The following is a 24,608-nucleotide window of genomic DNA, read 5'->3' on the forward strand; positions in this document are numbered from 1 at the left end:
CCCTTTAATGGACTGGCTGCCTGTGCAGTGTGCCCTGCCTCTCACCCTTGATCCTGAATATAATAATGGATGGATGCCTACAACTCAAACTCCAGGGAAGTTGGGACAATGTGTAAAATGTCAATAAAAACACAATGCAGTGATTTGAAAATCTCATAAGCACATTAAAAAAACGTGTAAACAAATGTTTAATCTGAGATATTTTATTATTCTAGGAACAATATTATGCTTATTTATAATTTGATGGCAGCAACCCATCTCAAAAAAGTTAGGATGAGATCAACAAAAGGGGAGGAACAGCGTGCAAATATAATACTAAATAAAGGTTAATTAGTCAGTCACATGGCTGGACATGAAAATTGCATCTTAGTGAGACAGAGTTTCTAAGAAGCAAAGATGGCAGAGGTTCACCGACCTGCAAAAAACAACATCTACAAATTGTGGAACACTTTCAGAATATTGTTCCTTAATGTAAAATTGTAAAGATTGTCAATATCTCGCCATTAACAGCACAATGGGCCTTCACGCAGCACTGCTTTGAAAACAGGCATGATTCTGTCATACAGTAAATATCACTGCATGGGCTCACAAATACTTCCAGAAATCCCTCTCTGTGAACACAAATTGCCATCCACAAATGCAGGTTAAACAACCATAATATGAAGATGATCTAGAAAATGTGTAGTCTTCTCTGGATCATTTAAAATGGTCTAAGGCACAGTGACGCTGCATCCTCTGGTTTAAAGAGGATAGGACACCACCACGTCTATCAACAAGACAGTGCTACAGCAGGTGCACTAAACTGCAGAAATATTACAACAACACGGCTTTGCTGACACAGAGGTAAACACGGCCATGTCACAACATTTCTTTTAGATGGATTGCTGCCATTGAATTCCTTATCTTTACATTATCAGGGGCGGTTCCCTCAATTTGAACATTTAGTATGTTTTCTATGTTATATTGTAGATAATCATATGGGATTGTGTGATCTGCAAAGTGTTGCATTATGTTTTTATTAATTTTGGGGGGGAGATTGGGTTGTACATCCAACCAAAAAAGTGTTCAGGTACAAAACATTACAGCTCAGCACTGGGACCTATTATTTACATCCTATTACGGTTACGCCTCTTGTCATAGATGCTTCCTTCTGCCATTTTTTCCACTTTTAGCAGTGCAAGGCAAGTGCTATCTACAGTAACTCCATTACATTCAAAAGAAGGCAGGCATGTCCACAACTGAGCAACTCAAACCAGAAGGAAAAAAAAATCTAGATGTAAAAACAGCACTAGAAAGCATAAGAAAAACATGTATATTTGATTTTTGGGTGACGTTTTCTTTTTAAGTTTCCCTAAATCCAAAGGTAACATCCCTATGCACAAGGCAACCTGTTTGGAGTAAATAGACAGGAGGAGAAAGGCTTATTTTAGCCTTGGTTAGGATAAATTACCAGCCTGGCTCCCTGTTGCCCATCGGTAAGCAGGCTGAACAAACAGTACAGAAGCACTCTCCCCTCAGTACAACTCAGAGGTGCAGATAAAGTGTTACATGTTGCAATGCAGCAGACTGTTTCCTGAGCTGTGTGCGAGCACAACTTCAGAATCACAGCACACAGATACTGTGAGAATATCTGCTATCTGTTCAATTTTAGAAAATCATGCAACAGTGAAGCACCGAATCATGATTGTCGTCAGGATATTAATTTAGGATAGTTTAGTTAGTAGCAGCATCCTTGCTTACTACACTAACTCGTAGGTGGTAGAGATTTATCTTCTTTGCCTTTTTTCACGCACACTGATTATGAGTTCCCTAGAAAATGGAGAAACAAATAAGCTGGTGCTCTTGTTTCTTCACATTATGCAGAGATGAAGGAAAATGATTATGGTATAAAGATTAGCTGCAAAACGATCTCTCACTGAGTGTGGTAATACTGAAAACAGGGAGATGCCATGAACATCAATATCCTCAAAGAAAACAGAATCTTCCCCTTTTTTTTTTTTAAAGATATGTCATGTCTTTTCAGGGTGTTTTTTTCTGACACTCCAAGCTCACGTACACTTGTTGGATAGGCGACATTTAAAAATGCTAAGTCACCGTACACCCAACAGCGTGAAATCCAGACAGACAACAACAGCTGCTACCAGGTGACAGGCTGAAGAGAAAAGAAAGAAGAAAAGTCTTTCAGAAATACCATCAAAGCTACTCCATGTTTAAAAAGCACACAGCCAAGTTAAGACTATAAATAAATTCTGAGGAATGCATTTAAGTCACACAATATAATCTTTACTTTTTTTTGCACTTCTTTTGTCTTACTATTCAAAGTAAGCTGACTTGTGCTCCAGCATGTGTTTGTTGAGTGTGTGTGTGCGGATCTTGTCTGGCGCGGGGAGTTTGTTACGCAGCTGATGACCTAAACGATGCTGCGGGAGCCGCTGGAGTTGCGCCTGCGGGTAAGAGGCATGGTGTGGTGAAGGGGCATGGGTGAGTCGGGTGGACAGAATTGGTGGGGATGGTTGTAAGGTGGAGGAGGTGGCGGCAAAGGGGTTGAGGCCCATCTCCCTCTCTGACACGCGCAGGTGTTGACAGGGCCGACTGGATGAGCTGATGGGTGGCCGGGCCTTGGCTGAGGAATGCCTCCATCCGTCCTCGCCCGCTCTGGTCCATGACAATCACCTTGACAATCTGCTGGCACTGGATGAGTGTTTCTGGGCGGAGATCTCCGGCCTGGACTGGGCTGAGCAGGGCAGGTGGCGCAGCCAGAGCCAGTGGCGTTGACTCAATGCTGGGCTGGCTCAGCTGATAGGTCTGCAGCCTGTTGTGAATTGACACCTAGTTTAGGAACAGTCAGAGAACGCATGAGGAGTTACCAGCCTGAACGCAGCCTCTACGCAGCCCTCTGGTGTGTTACGCACATGGGCATGCAGGCATGCAGTTAGGTAGTATGTAGAGCGAGCGCATGCAAAACACACACTCTCATTTTCTCTTGATCATCTCTTTGATGATTTAAACTTGAGTTCACATATTTACACGCACCAGCCTAGGAAGAGAAGAGGGTTGCTGGGTAAGACGAGATTTTCTTAAGGAATTATGGCGGGAACCCTTTGGATTTTATGAGTGTCGGAGTGCGACACAGGGAGTGGTCATTGAGTGGCAAACTGAGAGGCTGAAAGATAAGGGAGTGCCAGACGAGGAAAGAGGTGACACCGAGGGCGTGGTGTCTCCCTAACACAGTGACTTACAAATCTAAGGGACTGATTGAAAGGGAGGAGAAGGGGGCTGGGAGTACGGGCAAAGGAATAAAACAGAGAATAAAACATCTTCTTTCACTTCGCCTACTTACAGGAAGGGCTGGTTGTACAGACATGCACACACTTACCCACACACACAACAGACCTTTAACAGTATCAAGCTTATCTGGCTTTGTAGATGTATTCTTGGAGCCAGCCAGGCTTATGGTGGCTTGCAGTGGCTTATACAGTAAGGCTGGCAAGCAGCAATTGATGAGAGAAGGAATGCTATATAGCGAGTAGAGTGGCTGCTCGTCTACTCATGAGGCACAGTGAGAGACAGTTTGTAGCACCACTACACCAGAGTCCTCTCAGCATCCTTTGTATCTATGGCTGCATAGTCAGGATGTGCCTCAGGTGGAGCTCTTTTAAAGCAAAGCATAAAGCACACTTTCTTGTCAGGATGAGGCACAACCCTTGTCCAACCACACACACACACGCACACACACACATATAAAAACCACACCCACAGAGCTGCAGACGCAGATACTTACCTGAGGGAGACAAGAGTAGCTTTGGCACTCACCTCTACTGTGTTGTTGTTGCCGGTTTTATCGTACGCATCCTGGCCTGTGGGGGAAAAACAGGCAGATTTCAGCTTCACATACAGAATTTCGAAAATGTCAGAAACAGACTCTCAACATACATTTTGCACAGAATCAACTGAACATGTCATGTTTTCATATTTTAAAACTACAGTTTTCTCATAACTAAATACTTAAATATCCATCTGTGCTGGTGGGCAGTGTTTTAGTCAGTCAGTCTGGCTATTTAAACAGTGCAATTAATTAATTTAACAGGGCAATTAAATTAATATATAGCAAAACCAAGTGCACCCTTATTGCTTACACTGGAATTAAGAGTGTAAATGGCATCCAGGTGCTGCTAATCAAACATACACTTGATTAACTGATCATTAGCAAGTGTGAGCACCTCTATAAAAACAGATGTTTTTAAGTTTGCTGGTCTAGAGCATTCAGGTGTGTGTTAACACAATGCCACAGAGACACTCAAGGATCTGACCGTGCAATGGTCAGAGAAACGGCAAAAAACTCAAGAGTTGCATCCCAGACTCTACAGGCCTCAGTTAGTATGATAAATGTTAAAGTTCATGACAGTACAATTAGAAAAAGACTGAATGTATATGGCTTGTTTGGGGGAGTTGCCATAAGATCAGCCTGAGATCACAGTGGAGGTGTTTGACCACGTTTGGTTATATCCAAACACACCGTATCAGCACAAATGACCCACACAGGCATGTCTGGGGCATTTGTGCTCAATCTCAGCAGTGGACATGTTATGATGCAGGCTTGTTTTGCAGCCACAGGACCTGGGACCTTGCCGTCACTGAGTAAAGCATGAACTTCTCTGTATACCAAAGTTTCTAGAGTTGCTATGAGGCCATCTCTGCAACAGCCAAAACTGGGACATGCAAAAGAAAGCACGTCAGCAAATCTACAACACATTGGCTAACCCAGTCAAATTCCAAACTGCAGATAACACATAACTTCAACATATTTCTGTAAAATGTAATTCTTCAAGATAATGAATCGTGGGGTGAAAATTTTTTTTTTTCCCACAACTGTAATTGGCATTCTAGCCTCATTAACATATGACATTGGTATCCATCCTCTCTCTGAAAAAAGATTGTGTATTATAATTATTTATTGAATTAGAGACTGTATCAGATCTAAAAGTCTCTAACACTTGTGTACAATGTAAAAATGACAACTGGACAATCTTTTTGAAGCTATTTCTCTGTCTTTCTTTAATATTTCAAAAGTGACAGTGATGGCTTTCTCACCAGCGTCTTTTCCAGCTTTTTCATGTACCTTTTCTCCAAGAACTTGTTCTATTTCCTATATTCCCCTGAGCAATGTTTGCATTATTATGAGTAATGTATTCTGTGTTATGCTGCACAAGCAAAACCAGCACCTGAGGGAGAGCCGTGTCCTGTATGTGCATCCATTTGCCCGCCGTTAGTGTGTAAGCCATGTGGCTGGATGCCTTGTTGCCTCTCCAGTTCCCCTACAGCATGAGAAAGGGAAAGTTCAGTGAGCTGTACACAGGTTGATCGGTATTTGTTTACATAGATTTTGCAGATTTTGAGGATTTTCCTCCTTACACTGGATGTGAATCTGTTCCATCTCGTTGACCTCTGCGATTGACTCTCTGAGCTCTTCCGCAAACTTCCTGAGCTCCTCTCCACTTGGAGAGCAGAAACTCACCAGCTGCTTCTTCTCTGAAGTAAACGGGCTCATCATGGTGACACCATGGGCATAGTCTGATGAGAAACCCCAACAAAGAGAAACAGAAGTGCTTTTACCATAACTGTGACTGGAAAAACGAATGGATAATCCAATAATCAATACCTAATACAGATAACCTCAGCCTTTCTTTCTTCCTTCCAGTAACCCATAAGCTCTCTCAGTTCACACACCTTTTCTATTATCTTTCCAGATGGATTTAGTGAATTATTTGTATTCATAGATTCTCAGAGCTTCACCAAGTTCACAAACCTTACTCGATGATGCACCCAAGGACTCAAATGTTGATAGGAGATTGACAGCACACATAAGAGATTGACAGTAAGATGCTCTTGTAGAACATAGACAACATCTTGATGAATGTACAAGCAAAATACTCTTTCTTTAAAAACTTAAAAAGACTAAATCTTAAAAAGAATAAAAATATATCCTTCAGGATATCTGCTGTAACACTGACAACAGCGTGTTAACACTGGTATACTGGTGAGTGCTTGGCAGCTCCTTAAAGTATGGATCCTGACACTGACATTGACAGACAACGGTGCTGTGGATGGCTCAGCATTTTTCAGCACAGGGTGAAACTGCACTGGCAATAAATTGCTGCAGTGTAAAATGGCAGCTTACATTCATTGCTGAAGAGGTGAAACTGCATTCCTAGGAGACCCATAGCTTTACAGAAGGTGTATGAAGCAGAGCTTTTCTTCTTGGGACATAGCTTCAGGATCTAGAGACATACAACACGGAAATATGTTCGGTTGCATTTGGGCACATACTGCATGTTCTGAAATGGTTTCTAGTGCTTTTTAATGGTTTTTAAATGTTAAAATCTTACCAACAGTAGGTCATTGAAAAGGAAGACCTCTCTTTGGAGCTGAGACAGTTTCTGTTTGTGAGGTTTGTTGGCATCAGGCACCTCGAACAGACGACAGCAGCACACTAGACGTCTGTGGGGCACGGCGAGAATCTGGACAAGGTTAAAGAGATGAAGATGACAGCTAGCACAGAGCAGGGGATGGGCTGCAGCAAAATAATCCGTGATATAAGATAAAGAAGATTGTACAAAAACAGGGCAGACAGCTCTCTCGAAAGACAAAAGGAAATGCAGGACTTGCACAAAAACGCGGCTATTACTCACAGTTTTTAGGCCCATGATTGACTGCTCCACACGGCTCACATAGGTGACATGGTCTTCATTTGAGCGGAGCTCTCTCTGCTGGATCCTTTCATAAATACCTGCAACCATCTCTCTGGGGATGTCCGCTCCATCATCCACACCTGAAAGAAATGAAGGGTTCATGCAATGCATGAGTAGCCACCATACACATTTTAACAGATAGGTTTAACCCCTCCCACCACAACCACCACCAGCAAAACAGATTCAGACACAACATCAAATTTGACTAAATTATAACCTGTCTTTTCTTATAACCTGTCTTTATTATAAACTGTCTTTACTTGTTGTTTGGATTATGTGGTGGCCAAAGATGAATATATAACCCTTTCATGCATTGTGGCCACTACAGTGGACAGCTATTCAAAGGCTGTTTTCTTGTTTTTGTATCAATGCTTATGGTATGCTTGCACATAAACCACCACATTGGACACTGATGTGTCATTCCATACCCTGCCACCCACTGGTCACCCAGTGGGCTGACTAAGTGGATGTGTAAAAAAAACTCTTTGAAAATTACACGTTTAAAAAATGAAGTTCAAAAATCTTTTTTCGTGCCTAAAGATGAATAAAAATACTTAAGAAAAAACCCTCACTGAGGTTGTCATAACTCATGTATGAAAGGGTTAATTTGGTTGGGCATTCTCTACCCCCTTTTTTTGCACACTTACATCATATGTAAAACATCTCACCACTGTTGCAACAGTTATTGACTGTTGCATGCACTGTGCATGCAGCTGTGCACATTTGTACATTCAAGGCCTTAGTTTAAAACAATATATACACAGTCCTTGTTTATTCCTGCGAAACTAAACATTGTCCTTGGTCAATGTGACAAAATAAATTACATTAGAAAGGTGATGTCACCTTTGATATCCAGATTGAAGAGGAGATATCCACAAATGGTACGAGAGGAGATAACGCAGGAATAGTATCAAGGGCACAGAGAAAGTCAGAGAATAGGGAAAAAAATCCACTTTTTGATTTTTGGGTTGATTTCAGACAGTGAAGTCAATACTTGAAATCAGATACCAGATAACAGTTCTTTAGGCTGGAAATTAAATAAGCATCTCAAAAGTTTTAATTACTCACAGACTTGACTGTGACTCATTCTAATGTGCAAATTAATGGAAGTATTAGAGGGAAAAAAACACAGAGGAAATTAATGGGTGTCTTGAGATTGAGTGTAAACTTAACAATCTGAATTTCAAACTGTGTGGCTGTATCACTTTTACTTAACATTTTAATGCCAAATTAGTTTTATTCCTTTGTAGGATCTGAAGCTGTGAAATCAGAAAATGTGCTGTTATCGCAGTGTGTGTGCTGACATTGTATCCCGGCAGTTGTTCCACTATCACTGTGGAGCAGCACACTCAGCTGTAGAAGATAATACGAAGAAAAAATATATAATGACTGAGAAATAGATTTTTCTGTTAACTAAAGGCACAAATAACAGTGAAATCCTTTTTCCTTAGGCCGTCGTTGCCGTTAATATATGTATCTGCTGAATGGATGGAGAGAACATTCAGAGCTATGGGAAGCTCAGCCGGAGCGATGAGTTGCTTCTGGAAAACCAAGCTCAAATCATTAAATCTCACGCTAAGTGAGCCTCAATTAAATGGGCCGCCGCCACGGCCTCTGGGGCAGCGCTCCGAGTCAGGGATATCAGGAATCTCTTCCCGCACTGATGATGGTTTCCTTGATGGTACCGAGCATAGGCAGCCAACCACAGCCTCTTTGAGTAATTTACTTCAGTTCAAGAAGCTGTCACTCACGGGCCTGATAGTGAGGTTGAAGTGAGGTCGATAAGAGAGTGCCTGCTGTAAAATTTTGACTTCCCCTGCCATCTGCCCTCTTTTTCATCTTCACCATCATTCTTTCCACCACACCAATCCACTGTGAGTGATCTACAGTAGAGGGGCACGTATGTATAAACAAGTTTACTATTTATAACCAGTGCTCGTGCCCTTCTGATAAAACCACTTGCTATAAATGTTGAAACATGTCTGCAGCTCATTATGCCAGCTCTGCCCACAGGGAAAGTTAGCTCTCGCATGGCACGTAGAGTAAAACCTGCAGAAAAATACTCTCTGCCTCGCAGTTTGAACACATTCTTACCTCTTAGGTTGCGTATGAAGTCATCAAGGCCCATTTTTCGCTGGGGTTTGATGTTGGGCGAGTACATGTCAGTGTTGAGGAGGACGACAGCAAAGGCCAGAATGAATATGGTGTCTGGATTGTGAAACTGCTGCACCACGTCAGGATTACACATACAGTACCTCTGACTGTGGAGGACAAAAAGGAGTTATATTTTAATATTTTTTTTCAGTGGAGGTCACACACTTCTCTGTTATTTTTTTGAAAGCAGAAAATATTAAGCATTGCTGACGCAACAATGCTGAAATCCTGTTTATTAGCCAGACAGAATCCTGAGGAGTATTATTTCTTTTGACAGGATAGATTGAGGTGAATTTTTGGCATTGCTTTTTGGTTGCAAGACACCACAATTTTGTTGTCGTAACAAAAACATCACAAAAATGTAATGCCAGATTTTAATACTTGTTTTCACTGCAGTGTGTTAAAAATGTCCTAGCAGCACAGATATACATGGAAGAACTAAATGAAAAAACAAGATGAAAATGATGATGACGTGAAATCACACTCAGATGCCAGTTTATTACATACACATGGATAATATTCATGCAGCATGACGTCAAAGTCCTGTCATGGCTATTTTTAACTTGCATTCATGCAATGTAATACGACGCATGGATTTTTGATTTGGTGATCCTATCGTGCACTCGTCAAGTGTAAAATTAACCAACAACATAAGAAATATATGCTCTGCGTTTATATATTTGCGTATGTGGATTTCTTACAAATACGGTGCTGTGCAAAAGTCTTGAGCCACCCCTCATTTCTTATTTTGGTGCAAAGAAAATGGGAAATATGTGTAGGTGAAATGGGCAAGCACGAATGCAAAAACAGCACATGATTCAAAAACAGGGTTTCTGACAAGCTTGAAGGTCAATATTTAGAATAATCGCCTTTATTCTTCAAAATTGCCGCACTCTCTTTGGCAAGCTTTCTTGTAATTTCTTTTAGTCTTCAAAATTAGTACTTCATGCTTCTTGAAGGATAGTCAAAGCTCTTCTTTAGATTTTGTCTGCCTCTTGTTTTGTTCTCTGTCAAGATGATCCCACACTGCTTTAGTAATGCTGAGAACCACACTCTAGGCAGGCTGTTAATTCATGACTGGTAGTGTTACATGTTGTGTTTTTCTACACAGGTATGTTTTTATTCCATTGGAATTGGAAACACTGCCAGGCTGAAAAGCAGACGTTGTATATCAGATGCTTTCCAAACGGTATTTTATGGTGGATGAAAATCTAATTGTACTTTTCTATGTTTATAATTTCATCAAGTTTTAGAAGATCCTAAACAAACCATGACAGAGCCTCCACCATGTTTTACAGATGACTGTAGACACTCACTGTTGTATCGCTCTCCTGACCTCTGTATAATTAACAATAATTTGAACCAAATGTCAAATTTGGATTCATCACTCTACAAGGCCTGCAGCCACTGATTTTCAGTCCAGTTCTTGGGTAATTTGCCACACCTCAAACTTTTCTTCCTGTTTCCCTTCCTTAAGAATGGCTTCTTGACAGCCACCCTTTCACTGAGACCATTTCTGATGATGCTCAGCAGTCAGATTCACCGCTCAGGGCTTGTGTCAGTTCTTTTCTGCATTTTTCCTATTTCCTGGAAAAACAACTTTCAGATAGTGTTCAGTTGCTGTAGACTGATCAATGGGTTCTTTGATAGGTTACCTGTGATGTGAAGAATGTGCATTTATATGGCTTAATGACTGGAAATGAAAGTGGTCATTTACAAGGACTGCACTGAAAATGAGTGAAAAAGCAGTACTCATATTCAAAGAAAAACTCTGAAAGACCTTCAAAAAACCTGGGGAACTATTGACTAGCTCGAGACCACTTAAAAAAATGTAAAAGCGTTTGGGTTCCCTGGCAGCAAAATATGAAGAAGGAAAAGGTGGCTTGAGACTTTGGCACAGTTATTTACACACACACACTAACACACACATACACACACACACACATACAACTGTTTGGTGAGTTCATGCTATATAAAAAAATCCGGACATCTTTAAGAGAGATGCTTACACACTGATCTAGTTATAAAGACAGTAGGTTCCTGCTGTAATTTGAAGGTAGATAATTCTCTTTCTAATCTCACTAATTAACTTTAGCTCAAATGTGAAAGCCGTCACTCCACCATATATGAAAGACAGGACAGCAGAGACATTTGACAGTGCAATACAGCTAAGAAAATTCTCCCCATTTTGTTTAGGAACCAGAGATGCTGCATTTGGACTTGCTTTGACCCATTGGTGCCCACAGCCTTCACAAACTCTCCCTTCCACCCCTCCTTCTTCCACAGCTCTTTCCCTCTCTTTCTTACTGTCACTTACACTTACACAGTGGGCCATTTCAGTGGCGGGAGGCTTTTATCTTTGCAGTCAGGCACGATGCAGACACGGAGAGGGGCTGCTCTGCTCAGGAGGACTATGCATTTGGAAGAGCGTATGCAATCAAGAGGTCACATTTGAGACCGGTGCAACCAGAAAGCCATTTCTCACATTCCATACCAAGTCAGAGGACTCAGTGAGTATCAATCACGCTGTACAGTTCAGAAGAAATGCCTTTGTTTGAGAGAGACTAGATCCTGCTCGTCTCAAACTCCCTTACAGATAGAACAAGCACCCGCACATAGATACAAAACCACAGACTCACAGATGAATCTGTATCAGCAGACTTGCCAACTTCTGCAAAAAATTCATCAAAGACTGAATTCAAGGCAAGCTCTGCTGTATCTGTGAGCGTATGCATGCAAATGGGCATGTGCATGGATGTGAAAGTGCATATGTGTACATGTTTTCTCAGTGAGTGAGCAAACAGTTGGCTAAATCGGTAGTGGTAAGCATGAGCGTGTATTTCTGTTCCATTCACACATTTTCAACCACACATCTCCGTCTTATGTAACCAGTTTATTTAAACACTAGCTCTGATCGCTTATCTTCATATCTGCATATAAAAGTTGCATGCCAGCTGGCACAAATACCACTTTGTATAAATCTGCTTTCAACAAGAGATGACATAACAAGTGTTACGTAACAGATATGGTAGTGGATGTCTGGCAGTCCCGATAAAGCCCGCTCATTTCTGACCTAGACTCCCAGCTCCAGAAAGTGTTGTCTCAGATCACTGATGACTTTATAATCTGCACCCAGAGGCTCAGTATGTATGATTGAGTGTTTCTGTGATTAACTGATGACCGCAGTGGGTGTTCTGATCGGCCCTCAAATCAGAATCAGAGAGGGGAAGTGTCATGACTGCTCCCTTTCCTCTCTTCCCTCACCACCTCTTGTTTGGAATAAGAACACTTTTCTTAATGGATAGGCCTGGGATTCTGTACTTTTCACATTACCTGAAATCTAGAATCTAAAAAACATCTCAATCCAAAATAAATAAATAAAAGAGTGGTGCTTGCTGTCAGTGTAGCCAAACCCCTCATAAACAGTAGTATCTTAATCAGTGTCATAGACATGCAGTGTTTCCTTAGATGTGCTAAAGACACTTTGATCAAGCCACATTTTTGCACTGGATCAAATGTTCCTTCACTTACAATCGTGGGCATTAATTCAACAGTGAGTCATCTTATGTTAACTGTACTATTTTTTCTACTTACAATATGATATTTTTCATTGATGTGCGGGATGTTAATTTGTATAAATAATTAAAGACAAACAGAAAAGAAGGCGTACGTTTAAATTACAAACTGAAAAACACAATCAAAAACGTGATTACTCATCTCATTTCCAGTTTAACTGAATAACACACCCACAAATTACCCTGTAAAAACCAGAACTGGCTCAGCTCTGTCCTTGGTTGTGTCTCGTGCAACATGAGGTTAGAAATGTTACCCCTCACAGCAGAGCATCCGGTTAGAGCTTTTCTTTGAAAAATGCTGCCTAGAACACTCTTTAAAGGATACTCTAAATCTCAGGAGTTTCACTTCTGTATTAAATGAATATTAAAATCTTTTCAATGGGGTCAAGATCATGTGTATGTGCTCTGAACCAGAACACTATTTATGCAAAACTCTTCTTCAAAAATGCCCAAACAGTACATACAAGAAAGGAATGGTTTCGAAGAAGAAAACCACTGTCGACAACATGGCACAAAAACAGCAAAACTGAGAAAATAACATGAATGAATTCTAGTACATTCTTTGGTTAAAAGAAAAGCAAAATAAATGCATTCGTCAGATTAGATGATACAGATAGATCCTGCATGCTTGCCGTCAATAAGGCAAGAAATACCACAGTGGCTGAAGAGCACCAACAGTGAAACATGGATGTAGGCGTAGGCTGATATGGGAATGCATGAGTGCACAAGCTTGTAGGGGAGATGACATTTACAGATGGCTCTATGAATGCATCCTTATATACCCAAAGACTGAAAGAAAAGATGACTCGCAGTCTTGAAAGGACAGGTCAGAGAAAAAACGATCAGTTTTAAAGGAAGAAGTGAATGCATGGCTATAAATCTATATATATTTCCCTAACTTGAATGTAGGATAACTCATTTGGAATATTTTGCAAAGGATAGCAGCACAGCAAAATCCCTCCAGCAAAGAGAGCTGAAAAAAATAACTTGTGAGAAATGGCAGAACATTTCTCTACAGATTTGGGACAGAATGGTATCCTCCGTGTCCAGGAGGAATGAATCTGTCATCACAAATGTTATACAACAGGCAGATAGAAAATATATTAAAAAAGAAAGAAAGAAAGAAAAGAAATCACTAATTGAAGTTGTACTTACTTGTTCTTGCACTGAAAGACATGCTGTATTCCTGGCATGCTTTCATTAGCCATGCTAGCAGTATTGTATATCAGCAGTTTTCATGAAACTGCACTGTTCCACAAAATAGTAATGTCAAAGTATCTTACTGTATATTTTACAGTTTTGTACTGTCTTTCTAGAATATCATTAAATTTACATAAGTAGACTGTGATTTTACATGTCAAAGGTAAAATAACATAACATCACTGTAAATATAGTAAAACACAATTTACTTGTTTTTTAAATATATTTTTTTGTACATATGCATATTTAGATTGTAAAAATACATTCAGAAATGTATCATAATTTCACAAATATTTGACTGTCATGTGAGAGAATGATCTGTTAAATTCAAATGTAATACTATGGAAAAATATATAAAATGATTGAAAATTAATGAGAATAATCAATAATTAAAGGAGTATTTGAATTATAATTTTGCTGAAAATTTCATGTCATCTAGGTCTGATTCAATAATTCAGAGGTAACAAGTGAAAATATAATTAATAGGAATAAAAACTAAAAAAAAACCCATATAAAACATTGCACGGCCATGCTGTGCTAATTATATATTTTCAATAATAAATGTGGAGGTAGGAATTGCAATTAATATAAATCTCAAAGTATTCACAACATTCCTGAACAGAAATAGGCCTCTGCACCTAGGGTGAGGGTGTGGCCATGAAAACTAACAACTAACAACCACAAGGTCGCGGGTATGGCTGCACTGTAGGAAAAAATCCTAATATAAAAGTATTTTACTGGAAAAGGCAGAATCCCATTTAAATTAGCGCAACAAACTCTATTTTCATTACTGAAAATAACTGTATTTTCATGAGAAAGTTATTTTCTGTTATTTTACGGTAGTATTTTGGCGCCCCAGCTGCCGGAAATTACAGTTTTTTTAAGAATTTTTTTTTTTAACAGTGTGGTCCTCACATTTAAATTGTAATGTCGATGATGAGCCTCTGACAAAACTTGTAGTGCAGTCAGACAGCATTTTAATCTGTCCATTATTTTTGGTTTAACTCAAATACCTGCAAAACTAATGACATTCCTACCATCTGTACTTCCATCTGCTGTTTGCCGTGCGTGCTGTTTAGCAATGCAAACTGATATGGTAAACATGGTGATCATTACCTGCTAAACACCATGGTTTTGTGAACATGTTTGAATGCTGACAATAGCATTCAGCTTAAAGCAGCAGGCCTGTGGGCTCTTCAGTGTCTTCAGAGGGACAAACCGCCCTTGGGGCTAAGTGTCACAGAAGAAGGAGGAAACTGTAACAGCCATAAGGTTTGTCAGAATGAGGATGCAGAAATTTGTTGGCGGCCTACTAACAAGCTGAACATTTGTTATGGTGTGAACAGGGAAAATGACGTCTTGGTTAATGAGTTCAAAGAGGCCACTGACTCAAGCCGTGTCATGCTGGTGACAGTGTGGGCATTCCTGAGGGAAAGAGCAGTACATCAAGGGAAGGACATTAAATGTATAGAGCAATTCAAGCAATTTCTCTGCAATAGAAAACAATGAAGGGCATTTTTATTGCATCTTTAGTCCTGAGGGGACGCTTTGGATATCTTTAGGACTTATCAAGGACAGGGCCAGCCAGGGGACCAAAGTTGCAGCTTTTATTTGTCTGGTTGCTTCTATCTGTTTATTGCCTCAGTTAAAGGTTAAATAGCATGATTTTAAAATAAAAGTGTTTCCATCCAGGTATTTGTTATAAGCAAAGCTCGACAGTTTGCAGGAAAGGTATAAGTGGAGTCTGCAAACTGCAGTAAGTCTAACAAATTCCACTTGACATTTCAAGACCTTTATCAGCAGCATACACTAGCGTGACTTCAGGGCTGGATTCAACACAAAATGAGGACAAAACCAACTGAGGCAGATCTTGGTGAGTAACAAACTTCTACATATTCATGTGTGATTTTGAATGGGATGGACACGCAACTACCCAGCATGCACCAGCAGCCTAAAAAGAAAATGATTTGGCCAGGGAAGTGTCATCTGGTGAAAAGAGAGCTGCGAAACAAAGCATCTATTCTTGTCCTGATGGAACACACGCTGATTTCGCTGCAGTTTAAATCCCTATTGTGATTGGCTGATGATCAAACACTGTTGAGTTTATTCAAAGGTTACAGGGAATCAGTGTAACTTATTAATGACACAGAGCTTTGCTGTCATCACAGCCTGTCGCAGTAAGCCAGCAAAAACAGCCGATTCTTCTATGTCTATACAGTGAGCTGATTAGTATGCCATCTTGGATGCATTCTGCTACCCCAAGGCTGCGAGATCAGAAAAAGCTTTTTGCTTCAATTTTATTCCAAAGTGTGTGTTCTTGGTTGTGTGCCATTGTTTTTCTGATTTGTATTGGTGGCCACAAGCAAAAGGCCCATTCCTGTTAAAATCTTCAGAGTGCACTACCCAGCCCTGCTCAGTCATATGATGCACTGTTTTTGTGTTGCACAGTGTTAAAAATCAAAGCCAGAGCCCGTTAGTCAGTGAGGCTGGGTTGTGATCGAGCTGACAGTCTCACCTAAAGGCTTCGATGAGTCTCTCCACTTTCTGTGCTTCTCCCTGAACACGGACATGGGCCTGGAACTTTCTCAGGGCTTCGTCAAGCTCCATGCCTGAGAAATCCATCTCGTCCACAACACAACTATAAAGAGACAGATAGAGAGGGGGTAAAAGACAAGAAAAAAAAGGCAAAATGAAGCTGGGTTTAGTTTCAGTACTTCACTGTAGTGAGAAGGTAACAGAGTGAGTGTGCGAGTGGATCTGAGACAAACTATCTGTACCCAAGTGCTGACGGCAAATCTCGCTATTACAGTCATAGTTCCATTACAGAACCGCTGACCTGAATGATGCACATAGAGACAACATGCTTGCACATGCACACACATATATACCCACGTGCTGTGCAAATATCAGTGGAGAAGAAAGAGTCCGAAAATAGTGGGAAAAGAGGGATGAGATGGCAAAAAGTGAAAAGAAAAGAGGGAATGGGAAAGAGAGAGGTAACATGAAAGGCTGAGGACAGACTGCGGTAATGGGAGTAATACGTACAAGATTGCGCATGTACATTTAGGTGCATGGGTGTATTTGTGTCCATACAAGTGTGTCTCTTTGAAAGAAAGTGAGGGTGTGTGCTTAAGTGTGTGTTCAGTGCAGTGACCTATTTCTACAGTCTGTACAACAACATCAGCAGAAAACCTCGCTACGCTGGTTCTCAGTCTGCAGCCTACACTGGGAGGATGCAAAAAGGGGTGAGTGTCAAAGCATTAAGCAAAAGCATGTTTTCATGGATGTCTTCCATTTCCGCAAACTGGTGCCACATGTCAAGTGAGTTTTGCGCGTACGCTCATTTATAAGGTAATTGCTTTCGAAAACCAGCTCAGTTTGAGATAGCTTTTAAAATAACTGAAGTTTGAAAGTCCAAATTTAACAGATGTTTTACTTTATTTACCTCAGTTTCTTATAAACAACAACAGTACCATCGGACTTTGTACTATGATATATGATTGAAACTCCACTAAAGGACCTAAATGAGAATATTAGTGAGATTAGGTTTTCCTGAAAAAGAAAAAGTCTTTAAAGAGGTCCATATGGATGCAAAGTATGTATAGAAATGACTTTTCCCGTGAGAATACTGGCAAGGAGAAGAGAGACAAGCACACATGTGCAGGAGCTTTGATCATCATTAAATTGTTATCATTTGCAGACATTTCTCAAATAAGGTATCACAGTGATTTTCTGCAATATCAACAAGCAGCCAGTTTGTCCTTGAAACCTTTGTAGAGGCAGAAAAAAAAGAAACCACAAAGAACTCAGTGCCTAAAAAAGCCTCTATACAGCCTGATTCTTTCAGGTCTCCTCAAAATAGGGGCCCCCTCACAAATAGCGGGGTCAGCTCCTCAGCTACATGTGAATGAGTTTGTTTTTTTCCAAGGTCAGGAAGGAATTCTAATCTTAAAGCCCGATTCAATGAGAAGTGAAATGACTGAAAATGTGAGCATTTACAGTTTTGCAGCAATGAAGCGGTCTAAATCTGGTGGACAGAAAACGGAACGCAGAGGACCGTGTAATAAGGTTTAAATTTTCAGAATGAATACTGTGTTAAGATTATTAACTCAAATTGAGGAAGTTAAATAGGCAAATAGCAAAAAAAGTTTTTCACTTTATAATGAGTAAATGCTAAATAGACTGGTACTAAACACTCAAAGCTCTACGAGCCTCATTCACCCAGTCATACAAGCACTTTTATCTATACCTAAGCACCTCGTCTAACATTCATGGACATGTTCATACTCCCATGGATCCTTCAGGAGCAGCTTGCTGTTCAGCATCTTGCCCAAGGGTACTTCAATAGGCACACAGCAGTAGCTGAGCTACTGACCCTACAGTTGGTAGATGACCCACTGTACCTCTTAACTCACATCCTCTCCTAAACAATGTAGCTGTAAATGTTAATAAGATCTATTGCTGTCAGTCCAGATGCTGGACTGCAGCGCAGTTTCTGTTTCACTGATCTAAGGTGCTTGACATAAGATAAGAAAAAAGTGTCAAAGTGAGCGAGAGAATATTTTATGATCGGAAACTCAAAAAGTGAGGTGCACTTAAACCAGTTTTATAAATGTCATTGGTTCAGTTACTATGGGGATTATCTTTGTCAAATCTGACAAAATAACCCCCAAAATGTCATCATGTTCATACGAGTTTGTGCACTGACGCTATAAATTTGTAAGAAGCCTATATTTCTAACTGGAAGTACAACATTTGAATGATCAGAATATAAGAAAAGGGGTGCCTTATTATCACCATAAAGTCAGTTATGTCTTTTCCTAATCAAATAAACCTAAATGATGACTGATGACAGAGAAATGACATGAACTCACTCAAGGACATCTCTGTTGAACTGCAGTTTGCTGTTCCCCAGAAACTCCCCAATCATCTGCCGACTTAGGCCCTTCCTCTGCAGCAGAAAGTGAGCCACTCCGATGGCCGTGTCTGGGACGAAACCACGCGTAATCAGGAAGTGGATGCCTCTCTCTGGATTCCTGTCCGCACATAACAAATAGAGAAAAGCACATAATATTAGAGGGAATGGTGCGTGTAAGAAGTTTTGTGCATTCAAGCAGAGAGGTGTGTTGATCTGAGCGCGAAACAAAATCTCTTACACTATATTTAAGAGAAAGGGTGCCTAATATGTTTGTGTGTGTGTGTCAGAGGAGGCACTAGGAAAAAGAGGGAAAAGAGAGGCGCATCCGTGCGCAAAAGCTGTTAGCTGTGGACTTTAGAAAGAGACCAAGTGTTACTGATGCATATGGGTTAATTTACATTAATTTGTATTAGCTAATAATAAGTGCAGGCCAACCGTGGACACTATTTATAGGAACTCTGTGGCTCTTGCATTGTTCATGATCTCCTTGACTGCCTCTAATGTTCCACTGCATTTATTCTCTTTGCATCTGTCTCTCTCTCTCTCATTCCCATCCCTGCCTTCCTCTTGATGTCTTTTTTTTGCCATGGACATCAGATCATCAGAAGATAACACTGAACAGGCAGCTCCTCCCAACAATCACAAACGCTAATGAGCAGCTGCCTAAAGCGGTTTTGCATGGCTGTTGGAGATGTGTTCGACACAAACCGCAGTAAGAGTACTTTGAACCCTGAGCCAGAGGGTGCAGAAATATTTATTATATATTTTCTGAGAGAGTGCTCGGTGTGTGTGTGTGTGTGTGTGTGTGTGTGTGTGTGTGTGTGTGTGTGTGTGTGTGTGTGTGTGTGTGTGTGTGTGTGTGTGTGTGTGTGTGTGTGGTGGTCTACTCACACATTGAAGAGGTTGAGTCCTATGCGATAGAGGCGTTTGCGGTGTGTGTCAGTAGACAGGGTGGGTGAGCGGCAAGAGGCTGGATCCTGGCAGCGGTCCCTCGGCAGAGAAACGACCAGAGCCTGCAGGGCCTCGGGGCTCGGCCCCCCGGAGATCTGCTGGGGATGAGTGTAGTGGTACTGCTGGTACTGGGTATAAATCTGGGCAGGCTGTTGGTTAGTCTGGGCTGAGGTGGAGATGGAAGTGGAAGTAGAGGTAGAAGTGGAGGAGGATCCCAGTCTGTCTGTGCTGTTCTCCCCTTCCATTCCTCCTCCCCCTGCAGTCGGCACTGCTGAACCCCTCCTGGATCCTAGATCAACCATTTCCAGCTCTTCACTAGGCGGAGGTGCAGGAAACTCTGGCTCCTCCACTGACTGGTTGTCTCCTCCCCCAGCCATTCCACTCACAGAAGTCTTCCTGCTACCTGGTTGTCCCCCACCTGCATTGCCCAAAGAGGTGGTGGTGGTTGTGGTGGTGGCAGAGGAGATGGTATAGGAGCTATTGCTGTCAATATGAACTGTAACATCCCTGAACGCCATGAGCAGCGAGCTGGCACTACGTGGCAGACAAGCACTCTCAGCAGCTGCACGAAGCGCCCCGGGATCCATCAGCAGTCCCTTGCCCTCTCCACCCTCAGACAAGCTCCAGCCACGAAGGGCCTCATCAATTGACTGCGCCAAGGAGTGCAGCTGCAAGTATGATCACAAAAAAAATATAAAAATTCACATCACAACTCGTGATTTAATCAGGTCAAGGGCCATGACTCATGTATGTAAAAGCTTATGATAGTCGCAGGGTTGCTAATTAGTGGCTTTTAGTAAGACTAGTGGAACTAAATTAACAATGACAGCAGCTGGACTACTGAGTGGGCCACTGGCATTAAGATGAAACTCATTTCTATCAAGTCACTAGAGCCAGTCAGTGTAGTTTAGCTAAATAAGATAAAGTGTAGATGTAAAGACACTAAGGGTCAGCTCTGTTGGATAAGTAGTGGAAGATTTAAAGAGAATTTAAAGATAGGTTCAGTCAGGGTAAGAGAATATTGTCACGGAGATCAGTAGATTTATGATGGGACAGACTGATACTGACAGCGTGCCTCACGAATATGGTAAAATCTTATTTAACATGACTACACGCTCGTAGGGCTCCTTGGCTTTAATGAAGTCCTAATGCCATGCAGACATTTGCTGATTTGCATTAAAACACAAAGTAAGACAAAGAATAATAAGAATGTCATCAGTTTTGCAGATGTTTCATCATAAACCTCAGTATCAGACACAATCACATCTTGACCTGAGGACATCAAAGAATGATCAAAGTTATAAAAGATCCCGAGGAGATTATGAATGTTTACACCAAATGTTCTGCCAATACATTTACTAGAAAATGACACAAAAGTCAAGAGGTTGTTAAAAATTTATCTTCTGAATGATGAGGACATGGTGTATCTATCGAATTTAATAGTAATACGCTCTGTACCTGTCAAAATATTTGACTAGAGGGTTAAAGAAGTCACTGGGATTCATAGTCATGGAAAGGTCAATGTCTAAAATGTACCAAAAATTGTGATAATTCATTCAGTGGTTTTCCAGATATTTCTATCTGGAGTTTATAAAAAGTTTATAAAACATTTATAAAACCATACAGTTTTGCATTCCTACAACACAAGATTAAAACAAAAAACAAAACCTCACTTGTTCAGAGAAGCAGTCTTCCAGTTGTGTGAGTGAGGGTCCTGGGGTTTGAGGTGTGGGTGGTGCTGGGCCTGGTCCAGGTCCTGGGCCTGAGCCTGGGGCAGGAGTTGGGGGAGGTGCCGGGGCTGACGCAGGAGACGATGGGGGCAGAGACGTGGAGCGGCAAGGGGGTGGAGGGGGGGTTTTAGAGCGTAAAGGTATCTGTCCTCCTCCAGGATGCAGAGTGTAGCTGTGTCTCTGAGCTGCGTTCCGGTTTCTGCCCGAAGGGCTGGGATGCCGTAGAGAGATCCGACGAGGAAGCTTACTTTCTGACAACGAGTTGCGGATCTTCTGGAAGTTTTTGCTGAGCTGGTACTGACGGAAGGCTGTCTGGATACGACGGGCTGCCCGCCTTGCTATGAGATGGCCTCCATACTTCTGCTCCAACTCTTCTATCTGGGAAAAGGGAGAGAGCGAGTATATTAAATTTGTTGACAGGACTCTGAGACTTTAAGGCATTTCAAGAATAATACTGCAAAGCACACAAAATCTAATGAAAGATACTTATTCATCCAGCAGTAAGCAAACATGTTACCATTTTGCGCCAATGCCTGCAAAAGATCAAAAGAGCTGAGTTGAATCATGAAATTCCCACTCACGCCCTTCTTAAGCCTTGATTATACTTTCCACTAGTCCATGAGTCTGCTAGCACCCGCTTGGGTCTTACTTATCAGTCCACTCTTTTTAAAACTGGTGGGTGTTTGTGTTATTAGAACCAAAGTAAACATCATCTATCATCATTCAGCTGCTAATACTGGCTGAAGGGGCATGAAAAAGAGGATGGATGGGCTGTGACAAAGGTGCTGTTGAGAAAATGAATAGAAAAGTAAACAGCCTCACAAGCTTATTTCTATTCCATTTGTTGGCAGAGCAGCTCAGCTTAAAATCTCACTGTCCTCCACAATTTTTTGCCCTCTTACATTTTCGGCGAGAGGGAATCGAGGAGAAGTGGGAGGCAGGGGGAGAAGAGACAAAAAGGGAGGAAAAAAGGAGGACAGCCACTCATTTGTGTGTGTTTCTGTGTGTGCGTGGATTTGATCATACCAAAAGTACACACAGACACGCTCATATAAGTGAATCCATGCAACAGCGCTCGCAGTAACAGCGGACCCTTCAGCAGTTTCCTATGAGGAATAAAGACATCTCCAGCCGCCAGAAGCAGTTATTAGCTGTTACCATGACAACTTAGCATCGTTCATGCTCCTGTCTCTGTGGCAGTGGTATCCTGGGTGCTCTTTTTTCATGTGAACATAGACAGAAATAGATCTGAACGGGAATCTGTTTTTATTTTTTTGTCACCCAACTCTGTGTCAAGTGAGCAACCTTCACATGCACACCTTCTCGTGCAAAGACAGGTAGAGGAACCAGCTCTGCCTCAGCACCCAAAATATGCTCATGAGCCCACATACACCTGCTAAAAGACATACCTGTTTGTTTTTATTCTCCAGGGTGCTCTCGTACTCACTGGGTCCCTCCCTTTTGGTACCCTCTGTTTCCTGTCTGTCCCCAGAGGAGGTGCCATCCTCCAGGCTCAGCATCTGTCCACTGACACAGAAATAAGAGCAGAAAGATATCAGTCCTTCTGACAGAGTAAAACTCTGATGTCAGTGGCTGGTCATCAAGTATGTGAAATGTGAAGAGACTTATAAGGGGAGCAGCATGCAGACAGTGACGTGTAGCTGTGGCGGCCCAGGGTGAGGTCGACTGGCTTTATGTGCCCAGTCCTATTTGGTCAGATTTGTGGCTCGAGTGCAAGTTGCAAGTGTGCAACTCTGAATATGTAACAGTGTAAAACTATGTAAAAAATTATAATCTCCACCTCTTATTTGCTGTTTCAAACATAAAACTCAGCTTTTTCTTATTGTGTTCTGCAGTAAAGAAACAGCACATCAGCTGTTTGTCAATGTGATGAAAAAAATGTTTTTAAAAATCATAATTTCTTGGACCCAAAAATGACTCATTAAATGAACAATCCACAAGCAATATTCATTTCTATCACAATAATACAACATGGAGAAAATGCACAAGTCCTCACACTATGACAAACAGTGAAAGCATTTTATTTTTCCATTAATAGCCAAAATAACCTAAATTACTGTTGATTCATTTCCCTTTAGTGTGCTGATCCAGTTGTTCCCAACCCTTTTTGCTTGTGAGCCGGTAATGTGAATCAATATCTTCTTGTGATCCATCATCGCAGGATGCATGTCTATAAACTGTGAGCAGTCAAAGACTGATTCTTTATTCTCTGACTCTCTCTTAAGGAGGTAAGAATCAGCTGTAATAGAAGTGAACGTTTTCCTATATTCCTCAGTAGTGACTAGCTCACACTTGACCAGTAACTGGTTTATCTATAGATTGTTCCTCCTATTCAATCGGTAAATTAAAATGTTATATATAAAGCATAAATGATCACCTCTTTGCGGTTAGCTCGCACTGTAGTGTTATATAAATGGAAGATTGTTTAGTTTAGTTTAGTTTAGACATGCAGCCCCTCTCATATTTGCCCTCCTTATAAGTCTTGAGGACCATCTGACAAAATATTCAGCAATTCTCTGCTCGTGCATATTTACCAAACATCTGTCCATCTCTCCAGGCCTCCTTCTATTACTATGTGAGAAGTTTGAATGTTTCTTTTTATTTGTTGATGTTCATTACATGTTGTGTACTGAGATCTGAGGGACATATTTTGTCAAGTTTGCTCAGATTTGTTCCAGAGTATTGCATGAACAGATTGACACCACCACTTCACTTCCCTTTTCCCTTCAGATCTGTCTTAATTATTTGTGGCATAGCTTCAAAAAGGTGCTGGAAACATTCCTCTGAGATTTTGGTCCATATTGACATGACAGCATCACACGGCCGTTTCAGATTTGTTGGCTGCACATCCTCTATCAGATTGAGATCCGAGGACTGTGGAGACCATTGTCATGTTGAGTTTTGTGACATGGTACATTATCCTGCTGGAAGATGGATATGGTTTGGTCGTAAAGGGATGGACATGGACAACAACAATACTCAGGTAGGCTGTGACATTTAAACAATGCTCAAGTGGCACTAAGAGGCTCAGTGTACCAAGAAATGATTGATTATACCACCAACAACAACCTGAACTGTTGATAAAAGGCAGGGTGGATCCATACTTTCCTGTTGTTTATGCCAGATTTAGAGCCTACAGCCAAATATTGCAGCAGAAAATGAAACTCATCAGACCAAACAATTTTTTTTTTGTGCCAGTGTGAACAATTGTCTCCATTTTCTGTTCCAAGCTGACAGGAGAGGAGTCTGGTGTGGTCTTCTGCTGCTATAAGCCTGTCCAGAGATGCTCTTCTGCATTCTCTGAGTTACT

The 24,608-nt window shown here is 41.2% G+C and overlaps 1 protein-coding gene across 1 annotated transcript in view; it reads right to left on the reverse strand.

Annotated features, from left to right (window-relative positions):
• Positions 1-995: 995 nt before the first annotated feature.
• The window catches only part of iqsec3b (IQ motif and Sec7 domain ArfGEF 3b), a 32,202-nt gene continuing 8,589 nt past the window's right edge, over positions 996-24,608 (reverse strand). The window contains 14 exon segments of the mRNA XM_085165184.1: positions 996-2,544; positions 2,547-2,829; positions 3,814-3,857; positions 5,223-5,315; positions 5,413-5,571; positions 6,179-6,278; positions 6,387-6,518; positions 6,690-6,829; positions 8,844-9,010; positions 16,194-16,316; positions 18,553-18,714; positions 19,488-20,215; positions 21,221-21,655; positions 22,687-22,804. Of these exon segments, the coding sequence (XP_085021310.1) occupies positions 2,411-2,544; positions 2,547-2,829; positions 3,814-3,857; positions 5,223-5,315; positions 5,413-5,571; positions 6,179-6,278; positions 6,387-6,518; positions 6,690-6,829; positions 8,844-9,010; positions 16,194-16,316; positions 18,553-18,714; positions 19,488-20,215; positions 21,221-21,655; positions 22,687-22,804 (2,818 nt within the window). The 3' untranslated portion in view covers positions 996-2,410.

The sequence above is a fragment of the Neolamprologus multifasciatus genome, chromosome 7 (genome assembly GCF_963576455.1).
Source record: "Neolamprologus multifasciatus chromosome 7, fNeoMul1.2, whole genome shotgun sequence".
NCBI lineage: Eukaryota > Metazoa > Chordata > Actinopteri > Cichliformes > Cichlidae > Neolamprologus > Neolamprologus multifasciatus.